The sequence below is a fragment of the Dipodomys spectabilis genome, unplaced genomic scaffold, assembly GCF_019054845.1.
Source record: "Dipodomys spectabilis isolate Male_0828 unplaced genomic scaffold, ASM1905484v1 ptg000521l, whole genome shotgun sequence".
In the NCBI taxonomy this organism is placed as follows: Eukaryota; Metazoa; Chordata; class Mammalia; order Rodentia; family Heteromyidae; genus Dipodomys; species Dipodomys spectabilis.
In genome coordinates, this window is record NW_024871198.1 from 92,175 (window position 1) to 118,185 (window position 26,011).

The 26,011-nt window shown below is 46.0% G+C and overlaps 1 protein-coding gene across 1 annotated transcript in view; it reads left to right on the forward strand.

Moving 5' to 3' along the window:
* Wnk1 (WNK lysine deficient protein kinase 1) overlaps positions 1–26,011 on the forward strand; it is an 84,620-nt gene that overhangs the window by 40,944 nt on the left and 17,665 nt on the right. Inside the window, 15 exon segments of the mRNA XM_042670133.1 lie at positions 688–776; positions 3,325–3,544; positions 5,625–5,958; positions 7,347–7,534; positions 15,525–15,608; positions 16,589–16,723; positions 18,398–18,856; positions 19,601–19,885; positions 20,567–20,664; positions 20,747–20,909; positions 21,673–21,789; positions 22,581–22,754; positions 22,959–23,016; positions 23,119–23,241; positions 23,748–25,171. Of these exon segments, the coding sequence (XP_042526067.1) occupies positions 688–776; positions 3,325–3,544; positions 5,625–5,958; positions 7,347–7,534; positions 15,525–15,608; positions 16,589–16,723; positions 18,398–18,856; positions 19,601–19,885; positions 20,567–20,664; positions 20,747–20,909; positions 21,673–21,789; positions 22,581–22,754; positions 22,959–23,016; positions 23,119–23,241; positions 23,748–25,171 (3,951 nt within the window).

The following is a 26,011-nucleotide window of genomic DNA, read 5'->3' on the forward strand; positions in this document are numbered from 1 at the left end:
GAAGCCCTGCTCATTCATACCCATAGGTGGATTTGGTTCAAGTAGCTGTTGATGTAAGTCAAGTACTAGCGTGCTGGGTTAAACAAAACATTTTCTAGCAGATTAGAACGTGTGGCTTTCTGGTTAACCAATAACTTCCTTTGTCTGGAAGAAGCCAGTTTTCTTCTTGCCATATATAGGAGTGAGTGACCATGTCAAAGTGTTTCTTACTCTTTTTTTTTTTTTGCTAGTCCTGGGGCTTGAACTTAGGGCCTGAGCACTGTCCCTGAGCTTTTTGCTCCAAGCTAGCATCTACCACTTGAGCCACAGCACCTCTTCTCTAGCCTTTTTTTTTTGGGGGGGGGGGTCAGGTCATGGGGTCTGAACTCTGGGCCTGGGAGCTGTCCCTCAGCTCTTGAGCTCAAGGCTAGCGCTCTACCACTTGAGCCACAGAGCCACTTCTGGTTGTTTTTTTTGTTTGTTTGTTTGTTTATGTGGTGCTGAGGAATTGAACCCAGGGCGTCATGCATGCAAGGCAAGCGCTCTACCACTGAGCCACCTTCCCAGCCCCTCTTCTCTAGCCTTTTCTATTTATGTAGTAAAAAGGAATTGAATCCAGAGCTTCATGCTTGCTATGCAAGCACTCTATCACTAAGCCACATTTCCAGCCTTATTAATCTGTTCTGTGCCTAAATTTCTGGTTTTCAGGGGGTGAAGCCGGCAAGTTTTGACAAAGTAGCAATTCCTGAAGTGAAAGAAATCATTGAAGGTTGCATAAGACAAAACAAAGATGAAAGGTGAGTTGTCCGGTGTTTTGGCTTAAACACAAATTCCCTGCTAAGTGCAGTTTTCATTCTGCACATATTGATGCCTGCCAAGTGCAGTGTTCATTCTGCACAGACTGGTGCCTGCCAAGTGCAGTGCTCATTCTGCACAGACTGATGCCTGCCAAGTGCAGTGCTCATTCTGCACAGACTGGTGCCTGCCAAGTGCAGTGCTCATTCTGCACAGACTGGTGCCTGCCAAGTGCAGTGCTCATTCTGCCCAGACTGGTGCCTGCCAAGTGCAGTGCTCATTCTGCACAGACTAGTGCCTGCCAAGTGCAGTGCTCATTCTGCCCAGACTGATGCCTGCCAAGTGCAGTGCTCATTCTGCACAGACTGGTGCCTGCCAAGTGCAGTGCTCATTCTGCCCAGACTGATGCCTGCCAAGTGCAGTGCTCATTCTGCACAGACTGGTGCCTGCCAAGTGCAGTGCTCATTCTGCCCAGACTGATGCCTGCCAAGTGCAGTGCTCATTCTGCACAGACTGATGCCTATGTTTCTGCTCGCACCGTGGAGCCCCTACCATTGTAGAAGTGAGGCTTAGCGGGTTGAGGTAAGCCAGAACCACCTTAAATGAAGCTTCCGTGAGAGCCGCTTTATAGGCCTTGGTTTCCTGTTCTTACTCCAAAACTGAAGAAGAGCAAAACAGCAAAAGTCCTTTGAGTAAAAAGAGAAGACTTCACCCGAGGCTTGGGAGGAGATCTGGCTCAGACACTGGCACTAACAGGAGTGGCCAGAATCTGATCTGCCATAGAGCTGACTCATCTCCCGTAAGGCAGGGCAAGGGTCCAAAATCTGGTTTTGAAAAATAATCTGCCTTCACCATCCCTGCTTCTGGCCAAAAAAGAAAAAGTATCCAGCCTAATACAAATAGAAATTGTAAATTGACTATAATCTACCCCTGAAAAACGAGAGCAGCCAGGTATATCAACCAAATTAAAGAATTGCTATCTTCATAGCCCTAGTCTCATATTCTTTTCATGACTTTGTTATTTGGAAGAGCTTAATATCATGATCGTAACAACACTTCACTAGGTAGTTTGAGTTTCTGTTTTTATATACACTGCGTCCTTAAAAAAGTAAAAATTCCTTTTACTGCAAACAAAGGAATATTTGTTTTGGGGGATTTATATTATTCTTTGTTTTCTGGATGGAACAGTTTAGTAGATTACTGGTATTTTGAAACTATTTTGTCTAAAGAAAGGTGTTATACAATAGCCTTTCTTGCCTTGTCCACAAATTGAAAAGATTTATAGAGGTAAATAGAGATCTCTCTAGGAGAAGGTGGGAAGCTAGGGAAAAGTTTATTTTGTAGATTTTTCCCGCATTATATCTTGTGCTTGCCTAGTACCTTCTTTTCATATCTCCTTTTTCTTTTTTTTGGCGGTTGTGGGGTTTGAACTCTGGGCCTGAGTGCTGTCCCTGTGCTCTTGAGCTCAAGGCAAGTGCTCTACTGCCTGAGACACAGCAGCCACTTCTGGTTTTCTAGTGGTTTATTGGAGATAAGAGTCTCATGGCCTTTCCTGCCCGGGCTGGCTTTGAGTCTCATGGCCTTTCCTGCCCGGGCTGGCTTTGAATTTGAACCTCGATCCTCAGATCTCAGCCTCCTAAGTAGATAGGATTATAGGCGTGAGCCAGCAGCATCGGCTCACGTCTATTTTTGATTACATCAATGACAGCTTTAAACCTATGAGTGAGACTCTTAACCTCTTTGAGCCTTTATTTCATAATGACAAGGGGATAGCTCCTTGGGTATTTGTTGTTGTTGCTAGTTAAAAAATGCTGTATAAAGGGTTCAGTGGTACTTTGATACTTTGAAATTTTATGCATCCCTTGTCATAGCCCTAATGAGATTGTATTATTTGATTTTAAAATTATTACTATTACCTCTTACTCATAAAATGGATTATGTCATTGAATAACTTAGGAGTATGACTGTTCAAATCATGTTCAAATAGACTAATGTCTAGACAAATGAGTTACAGGCTTTTCCTTATCTTATACAGTCTTATATAATTAACAACCAGATACATTTGAAAGTTCTTTGTTCAAGGTGCCATGATGAATGCCTATAGTTCTAGCACTTGCGAGGCTGAGGCAGGAGGATTGCCTGAGCTCAGGAGTTTGAGGCCACACTGGCAGCATAGTGAGGCCCTTTCTCAAATAAAATTATCATTTCTTCTCTCTCTCTCTCTCTCTTGCTCTCTCTTGCTCTCTCTCGCTCTCTCTCGCTCTCTCTCTCTCTCTCTGGACAGTCATGGGGATTGAACTCTGGGCCTGGGCGCTGTCCCTCAGCTCGAGGCTAGCCCTCTACCACTTGCCACAGTGCCACTTCTGGTTTTCTGGTAGTTTATTGGAGATAAGAGTTTCACGGCTTTTCCTGCCCAGGCTGGCTTTGAACCATGAACCTCAGATCTCAGCCTCCTGAGTAGCTAGGATTACAGGCATGAGCCACCGGCACCTGGCGAAAATTTTCTTTTCATAGTACTGATACTGTGTTTCTCTTCTCTCTCTTTGGAAGATATTCCATCAAAGATCTTTTGAACCATGCCTTCTTCCAGGAGGAAACAGGGGTACGGGTAGAATTAGCTGAAGAAGACGATGGAGAAAAGATAGCTATTAAGTTATGGCTGCGTATTGAAGATATTAAGAAATTAAAGGGGAAGTACAAAGACAATGAAGCTATTGAATTCTCCTTTGACTTGGAGAGAGATGTGCCAGAAGATGTTGCTCAAGAAATGGTAAATTGACACTAATCAACCATTTAGCAGTTGCTGTACATTTATATATTTCAAAGTCTTTGAGGTTGAATGACTAATAATTTGCATAAGTCTTCAGTTCTAAGGAAAGTTATAATTTTAGTTTGCTTCTTTTGGAGTAGTTTATTTGAGACAGGATCTTCATATATAGCCAGGATGGCTTTGAACTAAAATTTCTCCTTCTTCAGCCTCTCTAGTGCTAGAATTATAGGCATGTGCCACCATTTGCCACTTACAAGTTGTTTCTATCAGTTAACCTTAGACTCATAATTACAGAAGCCTTATAAAACAATGTGAAGCTATCAACTATTTTTTACTTTGAAAGTTTTCCAGATTAATTGTTAGTAGTTTTTGGTATACTCTCACCTCCGGTATATGTAAAAGATCACTTTTGCTAACAGGATAACCTTTTACCCCTTTACCAAGTTAGGTTTGCTAAAGTGCCTAAAATAGCCAGTTATGCCAGGATGTTCATAGAATATGCCTAGTGTGAACCATACAGCAGTAGTTGCCTGTTAGCGTCAGGTGTAAAAGCAATGCTTGGTGTGTGCGTGCTCCCACATGTGCGCACGTGCCTGTGTTCCTGTCTGCCTGTCATGGGGTTTTGGGTTTTTTTTTTTTTTGGTTGGTCGTGGGGCCTGAACTCTGGGCCTGGGCGCTGTCCCTCAGCTCTTCAGCTCAAAGCTAGCGCTCTACCACCTCAGCCACAGCGCCACTTCCAACTTTTTCTGCTTATGTGGTACTGAGGAATCAAACCCAGGGCCTCATGCATGCAAGGCAAGCCCTCTACCACTGAGCCACCTTCCCAGGCCTGGACTCCATCCCTGTGATTTTGTTCTCTACCACTTGACCCACAGCTATACTTCAGGCTTTGTGTTGGTTAATTGGAGATAAAAATTTCACCGATTTCCTTACCCAGACTGGCTTTGCACCGCATTCCTCAGATCTCAGCCTCCTGACTAGCTAGGATTGCAGGCATGTGCTGTTGGTGCCTGGCACCGTTGGTTATTTTTGTAGTAGGGCCTGGTTTTATGCCCAGGCTAGCCTGTCCTGCAGCCCTCCTATTTGTGCCTCTTGGTATCCCTGGGGATGACAAGCACACACCACTGCCGGCCACTGTGCTTCCCCAGAGCTGGGATTATAGCCATACATGACCCATCCCACTCCGGCTAAGATGGAGTCACCAGCTTTTTATTGGGGCTGACCTTGAACCATAATCCCTTGAGCTCTGCCTCACCGGTGGTTAGGAATACAGGCTTGAGCCACCACTATTCCTGGCACGTACGCACGTGCGCGTGCGCACTCTCTCTCACACACACACACACACACACGTTATTGGTAGTTTGCTTTTTTTATTGCTTGAGTTTTTTGAGTGTGTGCCAGTCTTGGGGCTTGAACCCAGGGTTTGGGTGCTGTTCCTTGAGCCTTTTTGCTAAAAGCTAGTGCTCTGTAACTTGAGCCACAACCCTACTTCAAGATTGTTAGTGGTTAATTGGAGCTAAGTCTCATGGACTTTCCTGCTCAGGCAGACTTTGAACTGAGATCCTCAGATCTCAGCCTCCTGAGTAGCTAGGATTATAGGTGGGGGCCACTGGCACCTGACTTACTGGTTTTTTTTTCTTTTTTTAATTTTTAAAGTAGTTGTACAAAGGAGTTTCAGTTTCACAAGTCGGATTATGAGTACAGTGTATTTTGATTGATGTTACCCTTCAATTCTCCCCATTCTTCCCAGTCCCATCCATACCCTCAAGTTGTATAGATGAACTTTTACATAATGTACATTTAATATAATGACTGTATTTCATCACCCTTAAACACATACACTTGTCACCATTGTTTCAGCTGGATAAGAGGTTGCCTATTGAAAGGACGAAGAGCAGTTAGAATTGTGAACATCCACTGGAGTAGACTCGTAGAATGGCGGCACCCGCAGGGGGGCACCCACCATGGCGGTGGGAAGTGTGTGCCACAGGGCAGCCATAGCAGTGGCCATCACCTCCCCGCTGTCTGTGGTGCCTTTGTTGGTTTCATTGTTCTTTTGATACCCCATTTCTTTCTGTAGGTAGAGTCTGGGTATGTCTGTGAAGGTGATCATAAGACCATGGCTAAAGCTATCAAAGACAGAGTGTCGTTGATTAAGAGGAAACGAGAGCAGCGGCAGCAGGTGCGGGAGGAGCAGGAGAAACGAAGACAGGAAGAGAATGGTCTCCGGCAGCAGGTGGAGCAGCAGTCGAGTGCTTCCCAGACCAGCGCCCAGCAGACCCCTCCTGCTGGCACCGGTGCACCTACGGCCCCCACCACCTCTGCGTCCGTGTCGACGCAAGTAGAGCCTGAAGAACCCGAGGCAGACCAGCATCAACAACTACAGTATCCACAGCCCGGTGTATCTGTGCTGTGTGAGTGTTTGGGGTACAGATGAACATGCTAGTGAATTGTGCTGGGTAGTGTCCTGTTTTGAATGATTAATTCTGTGTATAACTTAAAAATGTATGAAGTGGTTGCTGTCTTCTGTTTTTATTCTCATGCCCATGACCAGTAGAACAGAAGGATGAGACATTGAGGAAACGTCAGTAAGATATGAAATAATCTCAACTGTTATAACATTTTGGGTGTTCATATTTAAGGATTATAATTCTAAAAAGTTTAAAATAAGTGGCAATTAATGAAGAACGAACAAGTTAGCTACTTCAGGTTATTCCTACTAACCTAGTTTGGTTCTTGTAGCAAAGGTAAATGGTAAATCGACTAAACATTAATGAGATCAAGAGTTATTAAATTAACTGCTTAATACCAGGTCACAAGTCTTCCTAAGCAAACTTTTGAAAGCTAGATTAAAGTTAAGATTTCCTTACAGGGGCTGGGAAGGTGGCTCAGTGGTAGGGCACTTGCCTTGCATGCCTGAGGCCCTGGGTTCGATTCCTCAGCACCACATAAGCAAAAAGAAAAAAGCAGGAAGTGGTGCTGTGGCTCAAGTGGTAGAGCGCTAGTCTTGAGCTGAAGAGCTGAGGGACAGCACCCAGGCCAGAGTTCAGGCCCCTCGACCAGATCCCCCCCCCAAAAAAAAGATTTCCTTACAATATTCCCCCCCCTTTTTTTCAGATGATACTAAATTTTAATTATTTAGTTGTTTTTGGCCAGTCCTAGGACTTGAACTCAGGGCCTGGATGCTGTCCCTGAACTTCTTTTGCTCATGGCTAGCACTCTACCACTTGAACCACAAAGCCACTTCTGCCTTTTCTGTGTATGTGGTACTGAGGAATCAAACCCAGGTTTCATGCATGCTAGGCAAGCACTCTTACCACTAAGCCACCTTCCCAGCTCTGTGAATTTTTTTAAGTTTAAAACTTCTCCCCTATGCCAGGCGCCAGTGGCTCACGCCTGTCATCCTAGCTACTCAGGAGGCTGAGATCTGAGGATCACAGTTCAAAGTTAGCCCAGGCAAGGAAGTCTGAGACTCTTATCTCCAGTTAACCACTCAGAAAACCAGAAGTGGTGCTGTAGCTCAAGTGGAAGAGCCTCAGCCTTAAGCTGAAGAGCTCGGGGACAGTGCCCACGCCCAGAGTGCAAGCTCCACAACCAACCAAAAAACCCCAAAACTTCTCCCCTATATGATTTCCTTATTTAAATATAGACAGTTAATAAGATAGATCTCCATTCTTTTTTTAAAAAAATTTAGTTTATTTTGTGCAAAGAAGTCAGTTAACCCTGATGTAAAGTGGTTAGGAAAATGTCAGCTTCCTTTATGATCATTCTCATCCCCTCCCATGGTTGGGTTCTTCTCCAGCGGATGGGACCATTGACAGTGGTCAGGGATCGTCCATCTTCACGGAATCTCGAGTGAGCAGCCAGCAGACAGTGTCATTTGGCTCCCAGCATGAGCAGGCACACTCAGCAGGTGCAGTTCCAGGGCACACAGCTTCTCCTGTGCAAGCACAGTCACAGACCCACGGGGTCTATCCACCCACAAGCATGGTGAGTAGATGCACAGCACACTCTGGTAATGAGACTCCCAAGTAGAAAATAGAGACAAATGGTATGCAGTCAGCCCTCTGGATTTGTGGGCTCAACAGTGGTAAATTCAAACACTAAAATGCTAAAGAAAAAAAAGTCTGTTTTGACACAGCATTTACACTGAATATCATCAGCAATGTGAAGAGGCTTCGGGGTTCACAGGAAGATGTTTGTAGGTTCGGTGGGAACATTGCCCCACTTTTTTTGAGACCTGGGCACCTTGCAGGTTCTGGTATGGTAGGGGCACTTGGAACCACTCAGCCCCCGTAGACACTGAGGGGCGGCTGTGTCCGCAGGGCAGCAGACGCTGTGCAGCCGGAGTGTCGACACGGCAGTGTGTGAGAAGCAGCTGAGTGCTGAGCTGCCCACGTGAGGCGGCTATGCCCAGGTGTAGACAGAGTTTTCCACACTGCACAGGGAAACTGTTCAAAGGACCATCAACTAGACATGCAGATAATTTGGGGGTGGGGCAAGGAGAGTTTTCTTTAAAAGCTTATTTAAATAATAAGTGTTTTCTGTAAGATTTCATATCTTATAAAGAGACAGGTAAGCCTTTGAACCATTCCAGAATGTTGCATGTCAATATAGTGAAGGACCCTGTATTTGTATGACCATTTCCTTCAGCGCTTGTATTGAGTTTGATCATCAGTTGCTATGCGTGTTTTTGCCTTTAAAGTCTGTGTTGAACAGAGGTTCCTTCCCCAGTATACGTTCATTTGCTGTTCCCTTTATTTGGTATCTGTTTTATTACTGATTATTTTTGGAGCTAGTTTGCAGAAGTCATTTCAAAACTATTTGCTGGTCTGTGTATAGATGTATACATATGCATTATTACTCCCTTTGCTTGTCATGAGAATGTTAGAGAGGTTGGTCATCAAATAATAGACTTCGTTTTCACTAGCTGATTCCAAAATACACCAGAGGCCTCAGAAAGGACATGGTGATAGTAGCTAGTCATTTTATAGCACTTGTCTTGGGTACTGAGCTCTTTACGTAGACTGATTCTTTTTCACTTCACGAGGCTTTTACTCTGAATGTTATGGATTCTTGTTTCTCATTAAAGGAAAATCTTTTCTCTGAGAATACTTTTGCTTGCTCTGGTCTTCTGTGCTTGAAATAGAAGATATTTGTTTCAAGTCCATTGCTCAGTCCTGCTTTGGCTAGGTCTTCGGATGAATGGCTGTAGTAACACAAAGAAACCCACTAACACACTACTTTTTTTTTTTTTTTAACTGTCTAACCTTCAAGGGCACTCAGAGAGCCAAATTGCTTTATAATGACTACACAGAAGGTCTGTTCCTGTGTTTTGGCAAATATTACTTGTCAGCATTTCTTAACCAGTTTCTATCTTTGTTCTAATAGATTTTTTTCTTTTCCCCTGAAACATGAAATTAGATTTTCAGACTATGATTTCTTACTCTTGACTTCCCTCATTACAGGGTTACAAATATTGATCTCTTCTATATTGATCACTTATGAGGGCATTACATGCTTGAACCACTAACATAGCTACCTTTAGCAGGTATTCTCAAAGCAGGTGGAACTCTTATCTTTTAATGACAGTATTCTGTGGAGGTATTTTGAAGAATTAAGGAAGTTTATAATTGTTCTTATGCTAGAAAGGATTCACCAAGGCTTACAATGATACATAAAACTTGTAACTGACATTTTAAAAATTAGAGAAAGAAACTAGGGCTAAAAAAATGGAAACAGTAAAGTATCATGATGATACATAGTGGTACTTGGGCATAGGGCCTTCTTTGCAGCCAGTTTGGGAAAAGGAAACAAACATAACTCAGGCAGCCTTTCTCAGACCCGCTGTTCACAGGCAGCAGCAAACACTTTCTTTTGAGCTTAAGACTAGTAAATCTAAGTTTAATTTCAGCTATCCTAGGAAAACACTGAAGGTGTTTAGCAAGAGTAAAAAATATTTCCTATATCCTGTTGTAAATTTCTTCAGGAATGCTGTACTTTTTCCTTAGTAGATAATGATTTTTACTTTTGCAGCAAAAGATTGGCAAGAGTACTAAAATACTGTAAGCTAACCACTTTTTACTCTGATGCATTCTAAAATAGAAATAAGAATCCTTTCCTCAAGTTTCCACAGTTCTTGCAAAATGATCTCTTAAAATCTCCCCAATCTTGTAATATACTATACTTCAACCTAATAGAATTCATTCCTCTTTAATCTTGCTAAGTTTACAGAAACTGTAAACCGATACTCATCATTTTCTCTATCTGCTACTTTCAGTCTTACTATTCACACACTTGTAATGGTGGGTGTTTCAGAATATTCAGGAATTGTGGGAAACACTGGAGTAGGGAGGATAGTTGAGATCTGTCCAGGTGCTTTGGGGGTCAGGGTGTGGGGTGGGGAGGATGGGACATTTCTTCATGCTCACTGCCCTGTTACCACTGTGTATTGTGTTGTTCTGTTTTCACGTGTTTGTTTTCTGTTTAGCCTCGTCGTGGCCATAGCATGTCGCTTTGTGTTCCCCATCTCTGTGCTGTTCCTTCTCTGTCCTGCGTCCCTCCCAGCGTTCCTTCCCCCCCACCATCAGTGCTAGCTGCGCCTCCTTCTCCTCCCCTCCTTCGGACTGCCCCTGAGGAAAGTTTTGCCGAAAAGCTCTCTAGAGCCCTGGAGAGTGTCCTGCCCATGCACTCTGCCTCTCAGCGCAAGCACCGACGCTCCAGCCTGCCCTCCCTCTTTGTCACTACTGTATGTAACTCAGTTATTACCCGCAAATACATCCAGGCACCAAGACTCGATAGAGAAATTGAACGTAGAGCAAGATGAAACTATTAACTTGAATATGTGCTTTAGAATAATCATTATTCCTATAGGAAATATTTTGTAATCAGGGTCTTAAGGAGAATAAAAATCAAGGAGGTAATAAGAAGGAATACTTACAGTCTTATAGTGTGCACGTATCAACATATACCCAATAAAATTTAGCTTTTATCAAAAAAATTTTTAGCTTTTATTATATTATCCTCCACACACAAAGTTTTTGTATTTTCATGTCATAGCAAAAGGCATTTATATTGTTTAACTTTACAACTGATTATTGGCATAACCAACAAAACAACTATCAAACATTACCCAAATGTTTTGGTTTCCTCCTTAGTTTATTTTTAAGGGATAGTATTGAAGCTTAATGAGTGTTCCCTCCCCCCTTTTTTTTTGGCCAGTCTTGGGGCTTGAACTCTGGGCCTGGGCGCTGTCCCTGAGCTCTTTTTCACTCAAGGCTAGCACTCTACCACTTGAGCCATGGTGCCACTTCAGGCTTTTTCTATGATTAAGAGTCTCACAGACTTTCCTGCCTCAGTCTGTTTTTTTTACCCTAGTAAAGAACAATTGAAGAGTGAAAGTTGACTTGAATGTAACCATTCATGTAAAATAATCCTTCAAACTACAAGTTGCAAAATGTTTCCTCATAGGATGTATTTTTTTCTTGAGTTGAGTAGGATGGGGCCTGGATGCTAATTTTATTTAGTATATATGACTTTCTTTGGCTCCATTAATGTCTGTGATTTTCTTCTAATTGCGTTAAGTTCTGTGGGACCTTGCTACTGCTTTTCCAGACAGAATAACTTAATAACCCCAACTAGCAGTCCTATAACCTTCAGTTTTTTTTTTTTTAAATTAAGATGATTATATAATGTTACATAGATTTAGGACATATCTTGAATAAACAGTCAGTAAAATGAATGTTCTGATTTGAAATAGAAATTCTTTTTTAGCCATTTTGAATATTTGAATCACTTTGCTTATGAGATGGGCATCTTCTCTAATCCGAATGGAGCTGATCTCCTTAAAAGGAGTCATGCATTGCTGTAGTGTGTATTGTGTTTGATGAGCTAGGATTCTACATTTAATCTTACATCAGAAATTGCTTCTAGAAACAAAATGTACTCCTAAATTAAATGGGCTGATCCTTTTATTATCCATTTCACCTGATTTAGAGACTTGATACCAGGTCAGTAAATTCATGGCCTTTAGTCCTAATCATTTCTCAAAAAAGTCAATTTTTGGTGATTGGCATCTTTAACCTGTTTTATGTACCAGTAAAGCTGTTTTATTTTTCCCACAGTAATGAAATATCTTTGAGATATGAGGAAGATAAATTATCTTTCTGTTGTTTTTGGTTAATTTGGAGGCAGAGTATAGCTATGTGGCCCAGGCTAGCCTGGCCCTCAGAATCCTCCTGCCTAGCCTGCAGAATGCTGGGATTACAGGTGTGTACCTACCTACTAGGTTCATGTGTCTTTATAAACCACCAAAGAGCTCCTCCGATTTCTAGTATTGGGGTTTGAACTCCAGGCCAGTGTTAGCAAGGCAAATGCTCTACCACGTGAGCCCCACTTCCAGCCCCCTGATTTCCGTTTAGAAGACATATTATTAGTGAATGAAAAATAACCCATTTAACAGCACAGGATAGTAAGAATGTAAGAAACTTAGCACTGAAAAGTATTTTTACCCTTTAAAAAATACATTATTACCCGTTAACATTTGTTTTTCTTTCACATGTCTTAAGAGCAGACATTAATTTTAGGTAAAATGGAATAAGCACTTAGGAAGTTTAGTCTTCTTTCCCTTTGAGTCAGGAAAGTTGCAGAAAAGCAGCTCTTATCTGATGCAAAGAGTCCCACAGACTGATTTATTGGCCCTGGATGTATTTAATGGGTTTTTGATTTTGCACATAATTTCCAGAAGCCTCGTTACTTCCTTATTAGAGTTGGTGTAACCGTTTCACAGGGTTACACAGAACTGTCCAGTTGTGCATGTCTGTTGTAATTTCACATATGAATGTATGAATTACTTGTCTTATTCATGTTGATACAGCCTCAGTCCGTGGCGCATCCGTGTGGGGGGACCCCAACATACCCAGAGTCACAGATATTTTTCCCAACTATTCATGAACGTCCAGTTTCTTTTTCACCACCTCCCACCTCTTCACCGAAAGTAGCCATTTCCCAGCGGCGTAAGAGCACCTCCTTCCTGGAAGCCCAAACTCGCCACTTCCAGCCCCTGCTGAGGACAGCTGGCCAGACTCTCCTTCCACCTGGTGGCAGCCCGCCTAACTGGACACCAGAGGCTGTGGTTATGTTGGGTGCCGCAGCCGGCAGAGTCCCTGGAGAGCTGTGTGAGTTACAGGTCGTCCCCGCCTTTGAGCCAGCTCCAGCATACAGTGACTACAGACCAGGCCTGGTGCTACCAGAAGATGCTCACTATTTCATTCCTCAGGAAACAGTGTATCTAGCCGGGGTCCATTATCAGGCCCAGATGGCAGAACAGTATGAGGGCTTCTCCTACAGCTCACCAGTGCTTTCAACTCCTGTGAAACAGATTCCCGAGCAGAAGCCAGTGCAAGGGGGGCCCACCCTAAATTCCGTCTTTGACTTTCCATCGGGGCAGGCTTTCCTGGTAGGACACGTTCAGAATTTGAGGTTAGAGTCTGCGTTGAACTCAGCATCTCCCCTCTCTAGTTCTTCTGCACCTAACAGCACAGACGCTGCACGTCTAAAATTCCACCCTGTCTTTATTCCTCATTCTGCACCAGCTGTGCTCACTCAGAGCTCTGAGGGCAGAAGCAACTGTGTATTCGAATTTCACGCCCAAACACCAAGCTCCTCTTCGGGAGAAGGAGGTGGGATTTTACCTCAACGTGTCTACCAAAATTTCCAGGCTGCAGTGGACTTGGGACAGGAAGACACACCTTCTCAGTCGGTGGGGTCACACAGCCACCTGCAGCCCGGGACCGAGCAGCGGGGCCACCCTGTCCCCGAGCTGACCATTTCTATGGAAGAGCCTACTGGACAGAACTGGCCGATAGGGAGCCCAGAATACTCCAGTGACTCTTCACAAATCACTTCTTCAGACCCCAGTGATTTTCAGTCACCTCCCCCTACAGGAGGGGCTGCTGCACCTTTGGGCTCGGACGTCTCATTATCCTTTATCCGTCTGCCTCAGACAATGTTTCAGGAGCCCCCGCTTCTCTTCTGTTTCCCCCAAGGAACCACATCGCAGCAGGTCTTTCCTGCCTCGTTTCCCTCAGGAGGATCTGCACCCCACCCACAGGTTATAGGAAAACTTCTGCAGTTCTCTTAAACTACCCTACTGTGCACCGTTGCATTCCCTGAATTGGGGTTTTCTGAAGGATAGTTTCTCTATCTTTTGGAGGTCATAACTTCTTTGTACCTAAGAACAAACTATGAAGGCAGCAGCTACCTGATTGGCTTGCTAAACAGTCAGTCATCCTCAGTGACTGCTCTCCCTTGTAAATGGAATTTTCAATTAGTAGTGAAAATGTAGTTGCCTTTAACGTAAGGTTGATTTAGCATTGGTTATTTATAAGGTTATACTAAAGTAAAATACTCTAAACAATGTTATTATTTTTTAAAAATACACAAAAAAGTAACTATAAATGAAAATGGAGAAGTGAAAACTCTTTGGAATGCTAGTTAAAAGCACAGATTTTTTCATTAGTATTGAGGATGTAAGCGACAGGTGGACTTATTAACAAATGAATGCCATTTTGAAATGGTATCAAAACAAATTACTATGTTTTAAACGCCTAGATAATTTAGAAAATTAAGGGCTGATTCTGATTTTAGTGTTAAGTTAGAATCTAGATGGTGGGTCTTTTTACTTTTTTGCTTGAAGAATTTAAAATACTCAAGTCAGGAAGAGTAGATGTCTCAGGCTGTGCTGTCTCAGATTTTAGTTGTGTGTATGCGTATGTACTCAGGATGTAGATAACGCCAAAGGGAAGGGACTCAGGATTAAAGAAATGAGGCCTATTTCATACATTCTTTTGACATGTGTCAAGTGTATGTGTAGTCTACACAAGAGACTACACAATTGGATATCATTTGAATTTTCCATACATTTTATTTTTTATAAAGTACTATATACTATACCTGCTTTCTTCCCCTATTCTCCCCCAGCAAAGGCATAAGCAACTCCAAAAATGTACCTAGACTATCAGATTAGTATTTGGAAGCAAAAAAGAGAAAAGATCCTGAAACTTGACTGCCTCGGCATTCTGCAAACCCCCATGAGCTGTCAAATTGTCAACCCCTACTGTGCTTGCTCAGGCATTCTTGAAGCTTTCCAAAGTAAAATTTCAAGTGCAGACTCTTAAGCTGCCGTGGAAGGTGATACATTCACATAAGCTTTCAAGAACCTTTTCCAAATTGAAATGGAACAACAAAGATGTGGCCTTTCATGTCCTCTTTCTAAATGTCTATCTGGTCCTACGTGCGTGTCACCCTTGCTCATTTATTTCAATTCCCATGTCTTTATAGTTGGAGCCCTGTGGATGTTCTGGGTTGGATCAGGGTCTCCTGCGCATCGCAGAGCGTTTAGCAGCCCCCTGGCCTCTGCCCACCAGTGGTTAGCAGCGGCAGCCCTCTCCAGTAGTGACGGGCAGAAATGGCTCTAGCTGCTGCCACCTGTCCCCTGCCAACAGCCATTGCTGTGCGTTATTAGGAAATGGATTATACCTGATTGGCTGTTTCTGATTTTAAAAACATTCCCTGTGGCACTAACAAGGTATAGAACCAAGATGGCATCCTCAAATACTCTTTCTCCTTAAACGTTCAGATTAAATTTTGTTTTCTGCATTGATAACTTTATTACTGTTGTAATGGTTTTATTGTGGATCTGACAGGCTAAAATGAGAGTCTGAGCTGTGGTAGGTTACGTTTAACTACCAGCTGATTTCCAAAATGGGTTGAGATAAGATATGTGCTATGTTCTTGATGTGAACTTCTTCTCACAAAGCTACCCCAAGGCCCCAAGGATGTCCCCCATAACATCCTCAGTCAAGTTAATGTGTCACTTTGGTTAAGCAAACATCTCAGGAGCTTGAGTGTTGCAAGAAACCTGACCTGCACGCCCTCCCCTTACGTTTTGCTCCAGTGTGTGTCTGTTTTTTGCCTTTAGGCACAGGGACAGAGCCAGAGCCAGCCGTCCTCAAGTGGCTTGACAGGGGCTCCATCTTCCCAAACCACCCAGCATCCTCCTCAGGTAAGAGGTGCCTTGCTGCTTCTTACACATGTCTGTCTTTTGTTAGATTTATTTATTTATTTTTTAAACGTCGGTCATGGGGCTTGAACTCTGGGCTTGGGTGCTGTCCCTCAGCTCTTCAGCTCCAGGTGAGCTGAGTGCTCTACCACTTGAGCCACAGCTTTACTTTCTATATCTGTCTTTTGTAAGTAACATTGCTGGTGCAGTTCACTAGGTTTTTTGAAAAGGAAGTAAATACTTCTTTTAATTATTAACAAGCATTGAATAAAACCTAAGGATCAACTCCAGCAGGGTGATGGTTTAGGAACACCATATCCTGGGAATGCTGTAAACGTAGGTGCTAGTGTTGTTTCCATTTTACTGATGTGAAAGCAGAGACCTGGAGATGGTTGAGTAACTTAAAGTTTGCAAGAGGTGCACATAGTTTGAATCTGCACGTGCTGTGACTCCACAACTCACCATTTAAACTACTTAACACAATACAATTAGGTCCCCTGTTCCCTGAGCCATGGGGGGATATTGGGAAGGCTTTATGGCAGGTGGGGTTGGGAAGAGTTATTTGGCTAGGGTATCTCAATGTCTTTGCAAACACCTGCTGTTGTGGTGAGAGCAACATTGGGTCAGTAAATCTAATGGTGGCTCAAGGTTTGAACAAGGGCTTACGTCTGAGGAAAATTCTGTGAGGGGATTTGGGAGTGGAGGGTTTGACTTAAGGGAATTGGTGAATTTGTGTTTTTGCATGACTTACTGAAATTATAATTTACAGATATTGGAGGCTTTACTTAAGTAAATTAATGCTGATTTGAAGTGAAACAGAATTACTGGCTGAGCCTGGGTGGTACATATCTGTAATCCCAGCTACTCGAGAAGCAGAGGGCAGAAGGGTCACTTTTTAAGACCCAGGAGTGCAAGACGAGCCCAAGCAACATAGCAAATTCTTGTATCAAAGCATCCAAATCAGTGTTTCCCTCTTGCAACAGGGAGTTCAACAGACAGCCCCTCCTCAGCAGGCTGTGCAGTATACACTTGCGCATGTGGTCCCCTCCAGCGATGCTGCTCCCGCCCAGCCCACGGGTCAGCCTCCAGCTCCAGCTCCAGCGTCCGCTGGAAAACAGGTACACGCTACATTGCTGAAGCACATCCTCTGTAAGACTCCGCCTCCTCTCCTGATAGTGAAGCGTCTGCTGAAGTTGCTCAGTCTACTGTGATAGGAAAGCAAAAAGCACTCCATTTGCACACATGCAGTATTTAATGCTAACAGATACGTACCGGTAGTTTGGCGGTTTGATACAAAATAGAAGCACTGAAACTAGTGAATAAACTACAAATGCTTCAGGACCTGGTCTTGTCACGGCCTCTAGAAACGTTCAGCTCTCCGTGGTAGTCTCAGTCTGCGCCTGTGCTGGTTTCACATAGACATCCCCATCACTCCTCCCTCAGTGCGGGGTGACCGTCGCTCTGTGAGCTTCCTCGCTGCCACACAGACCTGAGAAAAAGAGGAGGAAGGGTTGTTTTGGCTTGAGGCCCCAGAGGTTTTTCCGTCCACTGTGCCCTTCTGGCTTCATCGCTTTTAGGTCCATGGCCATGCAGAGATGTCATGGAGGAAAGCTCCTTTTTTTATGTCCCTGGTCAGGCAGTGACGTCATGAGGAAAGCTGTCTCCTCCTGGTACCAGTAGGTGAAGATGAGACTCATGCCAGGCCCAGGATGGGCCCTTGTAGAATAGTGTTTTTGTTTATCTGTGTGCTTATGTGTGCACACGGGTAGGACTTGTGTCCTCAGATACCCTTAGGAGAGCTAAGCTGTGACAGTAGCAATCTACTACCAACTGTAAACTGTACCATCAGTTTTTGTACCAGTGGGCACATACTGCCAAGACAGTTGTAAAGTGTTTCCTAAATGTTAAAATGACCAGGTCCTTTGAGGGCAGCTACACCTACTTTATAGAGATATGTTAGACGTAAGAATTAAGAAGAATCGGGGCACTGGTGACTCACACCTGTGATCCTAGCTACTCAGGAGGCTGAGGTCTGAGGATTGAGGTTCAAAGCCAGCCGGGGCAGGAAAGGCAGTGAGACTCTTTATCTCCAATAAACCACCAGGAAACTGGAAGTGGCTCTGTGGCTCAAGTAGTAGAGTGCTCGCCTTGAGCTGAAGAGCCGAGGGACAGCGCCCAGGCCCAGAGTTCAAGCCCCATGACCAATAAAAAAAAAAAAATAAGATTGCTAGGCACTGGTGGCTCATGCCTGTAATCCTAGTTACTTAGGCTGTGATCAGGAGGCTATGATCCAAGGATCACAGTTCAAAGCCAGCCCAGGCAGGAAAGTCCATGAGACTCCTATCTCCAGTGAACCACCAGAAAACTGGAAGTGGTAGAACACTAGCCTTGAGCAAATGAGCTCAGGGACAGTGTCCAGGCCCTGAGTTCACATCTCACAACTCTCACACACACACAATTGAGAAAATAAATATATATGAGGTCTTCATTACAGTGGAGGGAGGACTGTTTGAGTGCCATAAAAGTAATGCTAGATTTCATGATGAAACATTTTGGTGAATTGGGAGTGGAGATGAACGAGCAAAGCCTTGTCTGTGGAAAGACCCTCCTCTGGTCCAGGCTGAACTGGTCTCCCGCTACCCTTTCTCTGTGCTTCCTCGGCATATTAACTCACACTAACGTGCGCAGGGTCTGGTTGGGGCTGCTCCCCCCCCCTCTGGCTAATGACACATAAGTCTCGCTTTGGCGCCCTTGCTTTAAAAAGTCTGTTTTGTTTTTCTTTACTTTCCCAGCTTCCAGTTCCCCAGCCAGTGCCAACTATCCAAGGCGAACCTCAGATCCCAGTCGCAACTCAGCCCTCAGTTGTTCCAGTCCACTCTGGTGCTCATTTCCTCCCTGTGGGACAGCCACTCCCCACCTCCTTACTCTCCCCGTACCCCGTCTCCCAGATCCCCCTACCAACTCCTCATGTGTCTGCGGCGCAGACGGGCTTCTCATCCCTTCCCATCACAATGGCAGCCAGCATTAATCAGCCTCTGCTCACCTTGGCTTCATCTGCTACGGCAGCTTCTATCCCGGGGGGATCCACTGTGGTTCCTAGTCCGCTGCCAACCCTTCTGCAGCCTGTCACTCAGCTGCCAAGTCAGGTTCACCCACAGCTCCTCCAGCCGGCAGTGCAGTCCATGGGAGTACCGGCTAACCTTGGACAGGCTGCTGAGCTTCCTCTTCCCTCTGGAGATGTTCTCTTCCAGGTATTTGGCTAGCATGCACAACAGGAGGGCACTAGAGGGTTTAACTCTGAATAGCAGACCATAAAGCACTTGAAGATCTAGTAGCTGAGAGTCAGAAAAACAGTAGCTAGGCTTGCTGGTCTCAACTAGAGAAGCTAAAATGGTAAAAATCCTGTGAAAGGATGGGTGGGTGGGTGTTGGCTCCTTACCCATTTTCCTCAGGATGCAGCTTGAAGAGTTATTCTTTGAATATTAGATGTTGGTGCAGTACGTCAGGCTGCACGCGCGCACGTACACACACACACATCTACACACACATGTTAATTCAGTGATAAAGGATCAGCTTTCCATAATATGGCTGGGAATGACTGATACCTGGAAGGTGTTTTGCATTTTTCCACAAAAGAGCTGTAGAAGGTAGGTAGTTTTTTAGAAGGATTTAAGTCTCTAGGTCCCATTTAATCTCCAGAAAAGGCGATGCAGCACCTTTAAATGTAGTTATGGAATGTTGCCCTCAGGATGGTAGGCAGTCCATCATCTCATTCAGGAATGATCTTCAAATGTTCTTGAGGTCGTTAGTGAGAGCGGGCTGCTGCTCTGCTGTGTGCCTCTGTGTGTGTGTGTGTGTCTGTGTGCGTGTATGTTGCTGAGTTGCTGGTGTGGTCTACTGTGTGCCTGTGCGTGTGTGTGTGTGTGTTTATGTGTTGCTGAGTTGCTGGTGTGGTGCCCCAGCCTGCACTAACACCTTCCTCATTTCTGTCACAGGGCTTCCCACCTCGACTGCCACCACAGTACCCAGGAGATTCAAATATTGCTCCCTCTTCCACCGTGGCTTCTGTTTGCGTCCATTCTACAGTCCTAGCCCCTTCCATGCCAACAGAAGCAATGGCTACACCAGGTTACTTTCCTCCAGTGGTGCAGCCTTTTGTGGAACCAAATCTTGTGGTTCCTATGGGCGGTGTAGGCGGCCAGGTTCAAGTGTCCCAGCCAGCCATGAGTGTAGTTCAACAACCCCCTACTACTACATCCTCCCAGCAAGCAGTTTTGGAGGTAAATAGAATTACTGCATGTTTGTATATAACACACACACACACACACACACACACAACGGGGTAAACAAGACAAAAGGAAAAGCACAGGTTCCTGGTGTCACACTCCTTTGGAGACTATGCCAGACTAACTTCTGAATGAATTTTTCTTACAGCAGAATGAAATGCCAATGTGGGGGCCTTGTTGCCACTGGCTGTTCTGTTGGGAAGTGAGTTTGCCTTGGAGAAGGTTCACCCTGTTAGCACTTGCCTTCTCTAGCTAGTACTTCAGCCCTGAGTCTTGTCCTTCCACACTCTCCGCACTAGGCGGTGGTGAGAGTCTCATCCTGCTGTGCTGCCAGCAGTTGTTTTTGCCCTGCTAGAGAGAGATCTGAGTTCATCCTTTGCACTTTGCTCTGCCTGCCCTTTGCACACTTGTGGTAAGATGCTGGCTGCATGGCAAGTTGTAGTTTCACAGTGCCTAGCATAGGTGGGCTGACCTCACACCATGCAGTCTGTACTAGAGACTGGCTTTCGAAACTTTCTTTGGGGTTTCAAGGACACTGTCTCTAGATGTTGAATTTTAAAAATTACTAGTAAACTTATTGCTTCTAGGACGTAGGGGAGGATACGAAGAAAGAGGCAAAGGGCTCTTACGTGGGGTTTTGGGTGCTGCGATTTGAATGACTCTTTCTCTTCACAGAGTGCTCAGGGGGCCGCCCAGGCGGCTCCTCTGGAGCCAGTTTCAGGTGCGCAGCCGCAGCCTGCCCAGCCTGTGACTGTGGTTTCCTCCATAGACAGGTATGTACAACTAAAACCCACCCCGGCGTGTTTCAGGCCTGTGAAACTCAGACAGTACACCGAACTTTTTTTCTCTCCACAGCGCACACTCAGATGTCGCTTCTGGTATGAGTGACGGCAACGAGAACGCCCCCTCATCTGGCGGGAGGCACGAGGGGAGAGCGACAAAACGACACTGCCGGAAGTCTGTGAGGAGTCGCTCGCGGCATGAAAAGACTTCCCGACCGAAACTGAGAATTCTGAATGTAAGCGCGCTGATGGGTGGCCTGCGTGGTGGTAAAGCAGTTGGGCATTCTGAAAGATCACTTTGTGAAATAAAGATACCTTGTCTTTGAGTTACATGTACATTACATAACACTTGTTGTCTAATGCACATCATCTTTTGTAATTTAGTATCACATTTCTCAATTAGAAAAGAATGAAAATGAGCCAGGCATGATGGCCCAGCTTTGATGGTAAGGCAGGAAGATTGTGGGTTTGAGGCCAGTCTGGATTATATATAGCAAGATGTTGCCGCCAAAAAAAGAAAAAAGCAGAGTGCCAGGCATTGGTAGCTCAGGCCTGTAATCCTAGCTACTCAGGATGCTGAGATCTGAGAATCATGGTTCAAAGCCAGCCCAGTTGGAAACGTTTGTGAGACTCTCTGATCTCCAATGGACCACCAGAAAATAGGAAATGGCACTGTGATTCAGGTGGTAGAGCACTAGCCATTTGCTGAAGAGCTGAGGGACAGCCCAGGCCCAGAGTTCAAGCCCCAACAACCACCCCCCCCAAAAAAAAAAAACAAAAAAAACAAATGAAAAGGTGCCTTGCAAAGCAGTTGATAACATTTAAGTAATTTGCCTGTTTATTTTTTGTTAGTCACATAAATAGGGTGAATTGATCAAAGTTTAGGCCCTCTCTGCCTCCCAAGTGTTCCTAGATGCTGTATGATTGTTTGCTTATTAGAAAAATTACAGTTTTAGATTAATCTTCTGAAATGACGTCCCTTTTCCTTTCTTTCTCTAGGTTTCAAATAAAGGAGACCGGGTAGTGGAGTGTCAGTTAGAGACCCATAATCGAAAGATGGTTACCTTTAAATTTGACCTGGATGGCGATAACCCAGAGGAGATAGCCACGATTATGGTATGTGTGACTGCAGTCCCAGATTCATCCCATCTGCTGTGGAGTACCTCCTCCCAGCTTGGGAGATGTTTTAGGATGTGTCTTATGTAAATATTGAGCTTCATTTTTTTTTTTTGGGGGGTCCGGTCGTGGGGCCTGAACTCTGGGCCTGGGCACTGTCCCTCAGCTCTTCAGCTCAAGGCTAGTGCTCTACCACTTGAGCCACAGCGCCACTTCCGGCTTTTTTTTCTTTTTGCTTATGTGGTGCTGGGGAATCGAACCCAGGGCCTCATGCATGCAAGGCAAGCGCTCTACCACTGAGCCACCTTCCGAGCCCAATATTGAGCTTCTTAAAAGGGGGAAGAACTAGCGGGTTGTAGTAGCTCATGCCTGTAATCCTAACTGCTAGGGCAACAGAAATTGGGAAGGTCACGGCTCAAGGCCAAGCCAGACAAAGTTCATGAGACCTCCACTTCAACTAGTCGAATCCAGGCTTGGTGGCACACATCTGTCAGCCCAGATGCACAGGAAACTTAAACAGGAGCACTGTGGTTCAGGCTGCCTTAGGCAAACAAGGGTGGCGCTGTAGCTCACGTGGTAGAGCACCTGCCTCGCATAGCTCAAGACCCTGAGTTCAAACCCCAGTGCCAAAAATAAATGAGGAAGGATGAACTTGATATTTATTTATTATTTATTATTTATTTATTATTTATCAACTATGTAATAACCTAGCTTACGTTCAGATAGTTTCCAAGTCATAAGCATTGTTGAGAACGTGGCACTAATCAGATGGACGTGACATCTCATTTCAGGTGAACAATGACTTTATCCTAGCAATCGAAAGAGAGTCATTTGTGGCTCAAGTGCGGGAGATTATTGAAAAGGCTGACGAGATGCTCAGTGAGGACGTGAGTGTGGAGCCGGAGGGGGACCGGGGGCTGGAGAGCCTGCAGGGAAAGGATGACTACGGCTTCTCGGCTTCTCAGGTAGGCGCGCTGTGCCGAGGTGGAGATGGAGGAGCTTGTGTACTCCGAACCAGTCGCCCTGTGCACAGGGTCCCCTGCTGGCTCCTTGCACCTGTCATCGGGACCAAGCACTCATGTTCTGTTCGCACTGTCATGTCATTGCCTAATCACGGAGGTTGCCTTTGGGAATGAATTTATTACTTTTATTACTTTTATCTATTGTAGAAATTGGAAGGAGAGTTCAAACAACCCACTCCTGTGTCTTCCATGCCCCAGCAAATAGGTGAATTTTCCTTTGACATAAGAAGTTGTTTATCTTGACGCTTCATCGTGGGGACAGCATATGCAATAATGCGACTGAGCGGTTTTGTTTCATTTTGTCCAGGGGTTCCTACCAGTTCCTTAACTCAAGTTGTTCATTCTGCTGGAAGACGGTTTATCGTGAGCCCTGTTCCTGAAAGTCGATTACGAGAATCAAAAATTTTCACCAGTGAAGTAGCAGATACAGGTAAGGATTGATGCTGCCATACTTCAGTAAGTTCTACAGCCTCTCTGCTACGATGGAGCTGATCATCAAGAGGTAGTTCATGATGATGAATGATTTTTTTAAAAAGTGGAAAGATTACATTATAAAAATTGAGGTATACATGTGGAGGAAGGAAATAGATAGCCAATAGAGATGACTAAAGAAGAGAGCAGGAAATCGGCCGTCCCAGAAACGACATACGCAGTCGACTTGCGTGTGAGCTTCTGCATTTGGAATTCTTAACGCTTCCACATTACTTGGTGCTTGATGGTTTTCCAGAAACACTTTGCAGTGTTAGAGCATGTCATTTCCTCGGGACAAGTGTGTGCATTTAATGCTAGGCGATTCTGTTGGTGACTGATTAGAAAAATAAGTTCATAGGACGTCCTTTGAATCTGTCCTTTCAAAATGGGTTGTGTGTATGTGTATAGCGCACGTTTCACACGCGCATGCGTTACATGTTGTGTGTGTTTGGTTTTCCTCTGCAGTTGCTGCCTCTGCGTCTCAGGGTCCTGGGATGAACTTGTCTCACTCGGCCTCCTCCCTTAGTCTCCAGCAGGCCTTTTCTGAGCTTAGACATGCCCAGACGTCGGAAGGGCCCAGCACAGCGCCTCCCAACTTCAGTCTCACGGGACCAGCCTTTCCTCCATTCCTGGGTAGCGTTCCTGGAGGCCCAGCCGCAGCAGCAGCTACTCCTTCAGCGTCAGTCCCAGTAACCAGCAGCCCTCTTATTGACAGTTCCACCGCAGTGATTCAGTCTGAAGTCACGGTGCCCACTGACAAAGGACTTGCCCGAGTCCCCACCAGCACAGGTGTGCTCACTTCCGGCGGTCTCCCGGGCCCACCTGTGTCTGTGTCGGAGCCGCCACCGCCGCTTCCTGGCATGGTCTCCAGCAGCACAGTGCCCCCCGTGGTCACTGTGTCTACAGCCGCGCAGCCGTCTCAGGCCCCCGTGTCGGGGAGCACTGTTGCTAGTACAGGCGCTTTTCCTTCTGTCACAGTTTCAACCGCTGTAACCACCGCAGCAGGCGGTGCGAGCGCCCCTGGCCCAGGGCCTCCCGCCATGCTGCCGCCGCAGGCCACTGCCGGGGTGGGCGCTGCGCCTGTGGTTCCTGCCACCGTGCCATTCCCGAGCACGGCCTCGCAGCCGCCCCTTCAGCTTAGCAGCAGCACCTCCGCCCCGACTCTGGCTGAAACGGCGGTGGTTAGCGCCCACTCCCTGGACAAACCGTCACATAGCAGTACAGCTGGGTTGGCCGTGCCTTTGTCTGCGCCTTCCTCCTTGCCCTCCCCAGGGACCGCAGCATCTGGCTCTGCTGCTCTGCATCCCCTGGTCCTCCCATCCGCAGTGGCTTCTACGCCCGTGCTTCCCCAAGCAGCCGCACCGACGTGCACGCCTCTCTTACCGCAAGTGCCCGGCGTCCCGCCCCTGCTGCAGCCTGCCACCAGCGTGCCTGCCGTGCAGCAGACGCTCGTCCACGGCCAGCCCCAGCCAGCCCTGCTCCCCAGCCAGCCCCACGCGCACTGTCCTGACGTGGACGCCGACACGCAGCCAAAGGCTCCGGGCATCGATGACATAAAGACTCTGGAGGAGAAGCTGCGGTCACTCTTCAGCGAGCATGGCTCGTCCCACGCCCCCGTCTCGCTGGAGACGTCACTGGCGGCCGAGGCCACGGTCACGCCAGGGGTCCCCACCACCGCTGTTGCACCGAGCAAACCCATGACGTCTACGACGAGTACCTGCCTGCCACCAGCCAGCTTACCGCTGGGAACGGCGGGTCTGCCGCTCACGACAGTGGGCACCCCCGGGCAGGTTTCTACCCCCAGCAGCTACGTGCCAGCCCCAGTCAGCACCACGTCGGGAATGAAACCAGGGATGACTCCCTCAAAGCCACCTTCAGCTAAGCCTCCGGTGAGCTTTTCTGGTTAGGATTCTCTGACGCCCACCCGAGGGCCCCTTCCCTCACTTCCTCGCCCTAGCCCACGCCTTGGGCCAGTTGCTTTGCAGGGTAGAGTTGCAGGTCTGAAGGTGCCTAACAGATGTTGAGTGCCCTCAACTGGCAATAGTGGTAAGAGCATGCGTACTGGGGCTGGGAAGGTGGCTCAGTGTAGAGTGCTTGCCTTGCATGCATGAGGCCCTGGGTTCGATTCCTCAGCACGACATAAGCAGAAAAAGCCGGAAGTGGCGCTATGGCTCAAGTGGTAGAGCACTAGCCTTGAGCTGAAGAGCTGAGGGACAGCGCCCAGACCCAGAGTTCATGCCCACAATCGACCAAAAAAAAAAAAAAAAAGAGCACGCGTACTTTGAACCCAGAACTTCCTTTGTGAAGTATGGCAGGAATTTTAGATTAATTATGTCACATGATTGCTTTCCTTAGTTTATACCAGCTGTGAGTCTGTCAGCCAAGGGGATCATGGTGAGAGTAGTTGAACTGCTCTGTTTTTGTTTTTGTCTGTCATGGGGCTTGAACTCTAAGCCTGGGCGCTGTCCCTGCGCTCTTCAACTCAAAGCTAGTGCTCTACCACTCGAGCCACAGCACCACTTCCGGTTTTCTAGTGGTGTTTTGGAGATAAGAGTCTCACTTTCCTGCCAGGGCTGGCCCTGAACCGTGATCCTCAGGTCTCAGCCTCCTGAGTAGCTAGGATGACAGGTGTGAGCCACCGGCGCCCGGCTAGCTGAGCTGCTGTGTTTGTGATGAGACGGAAGTCATTTTGTGCTGTTCGGTTCCATAGTAGTTCTGTTTGAGATGGA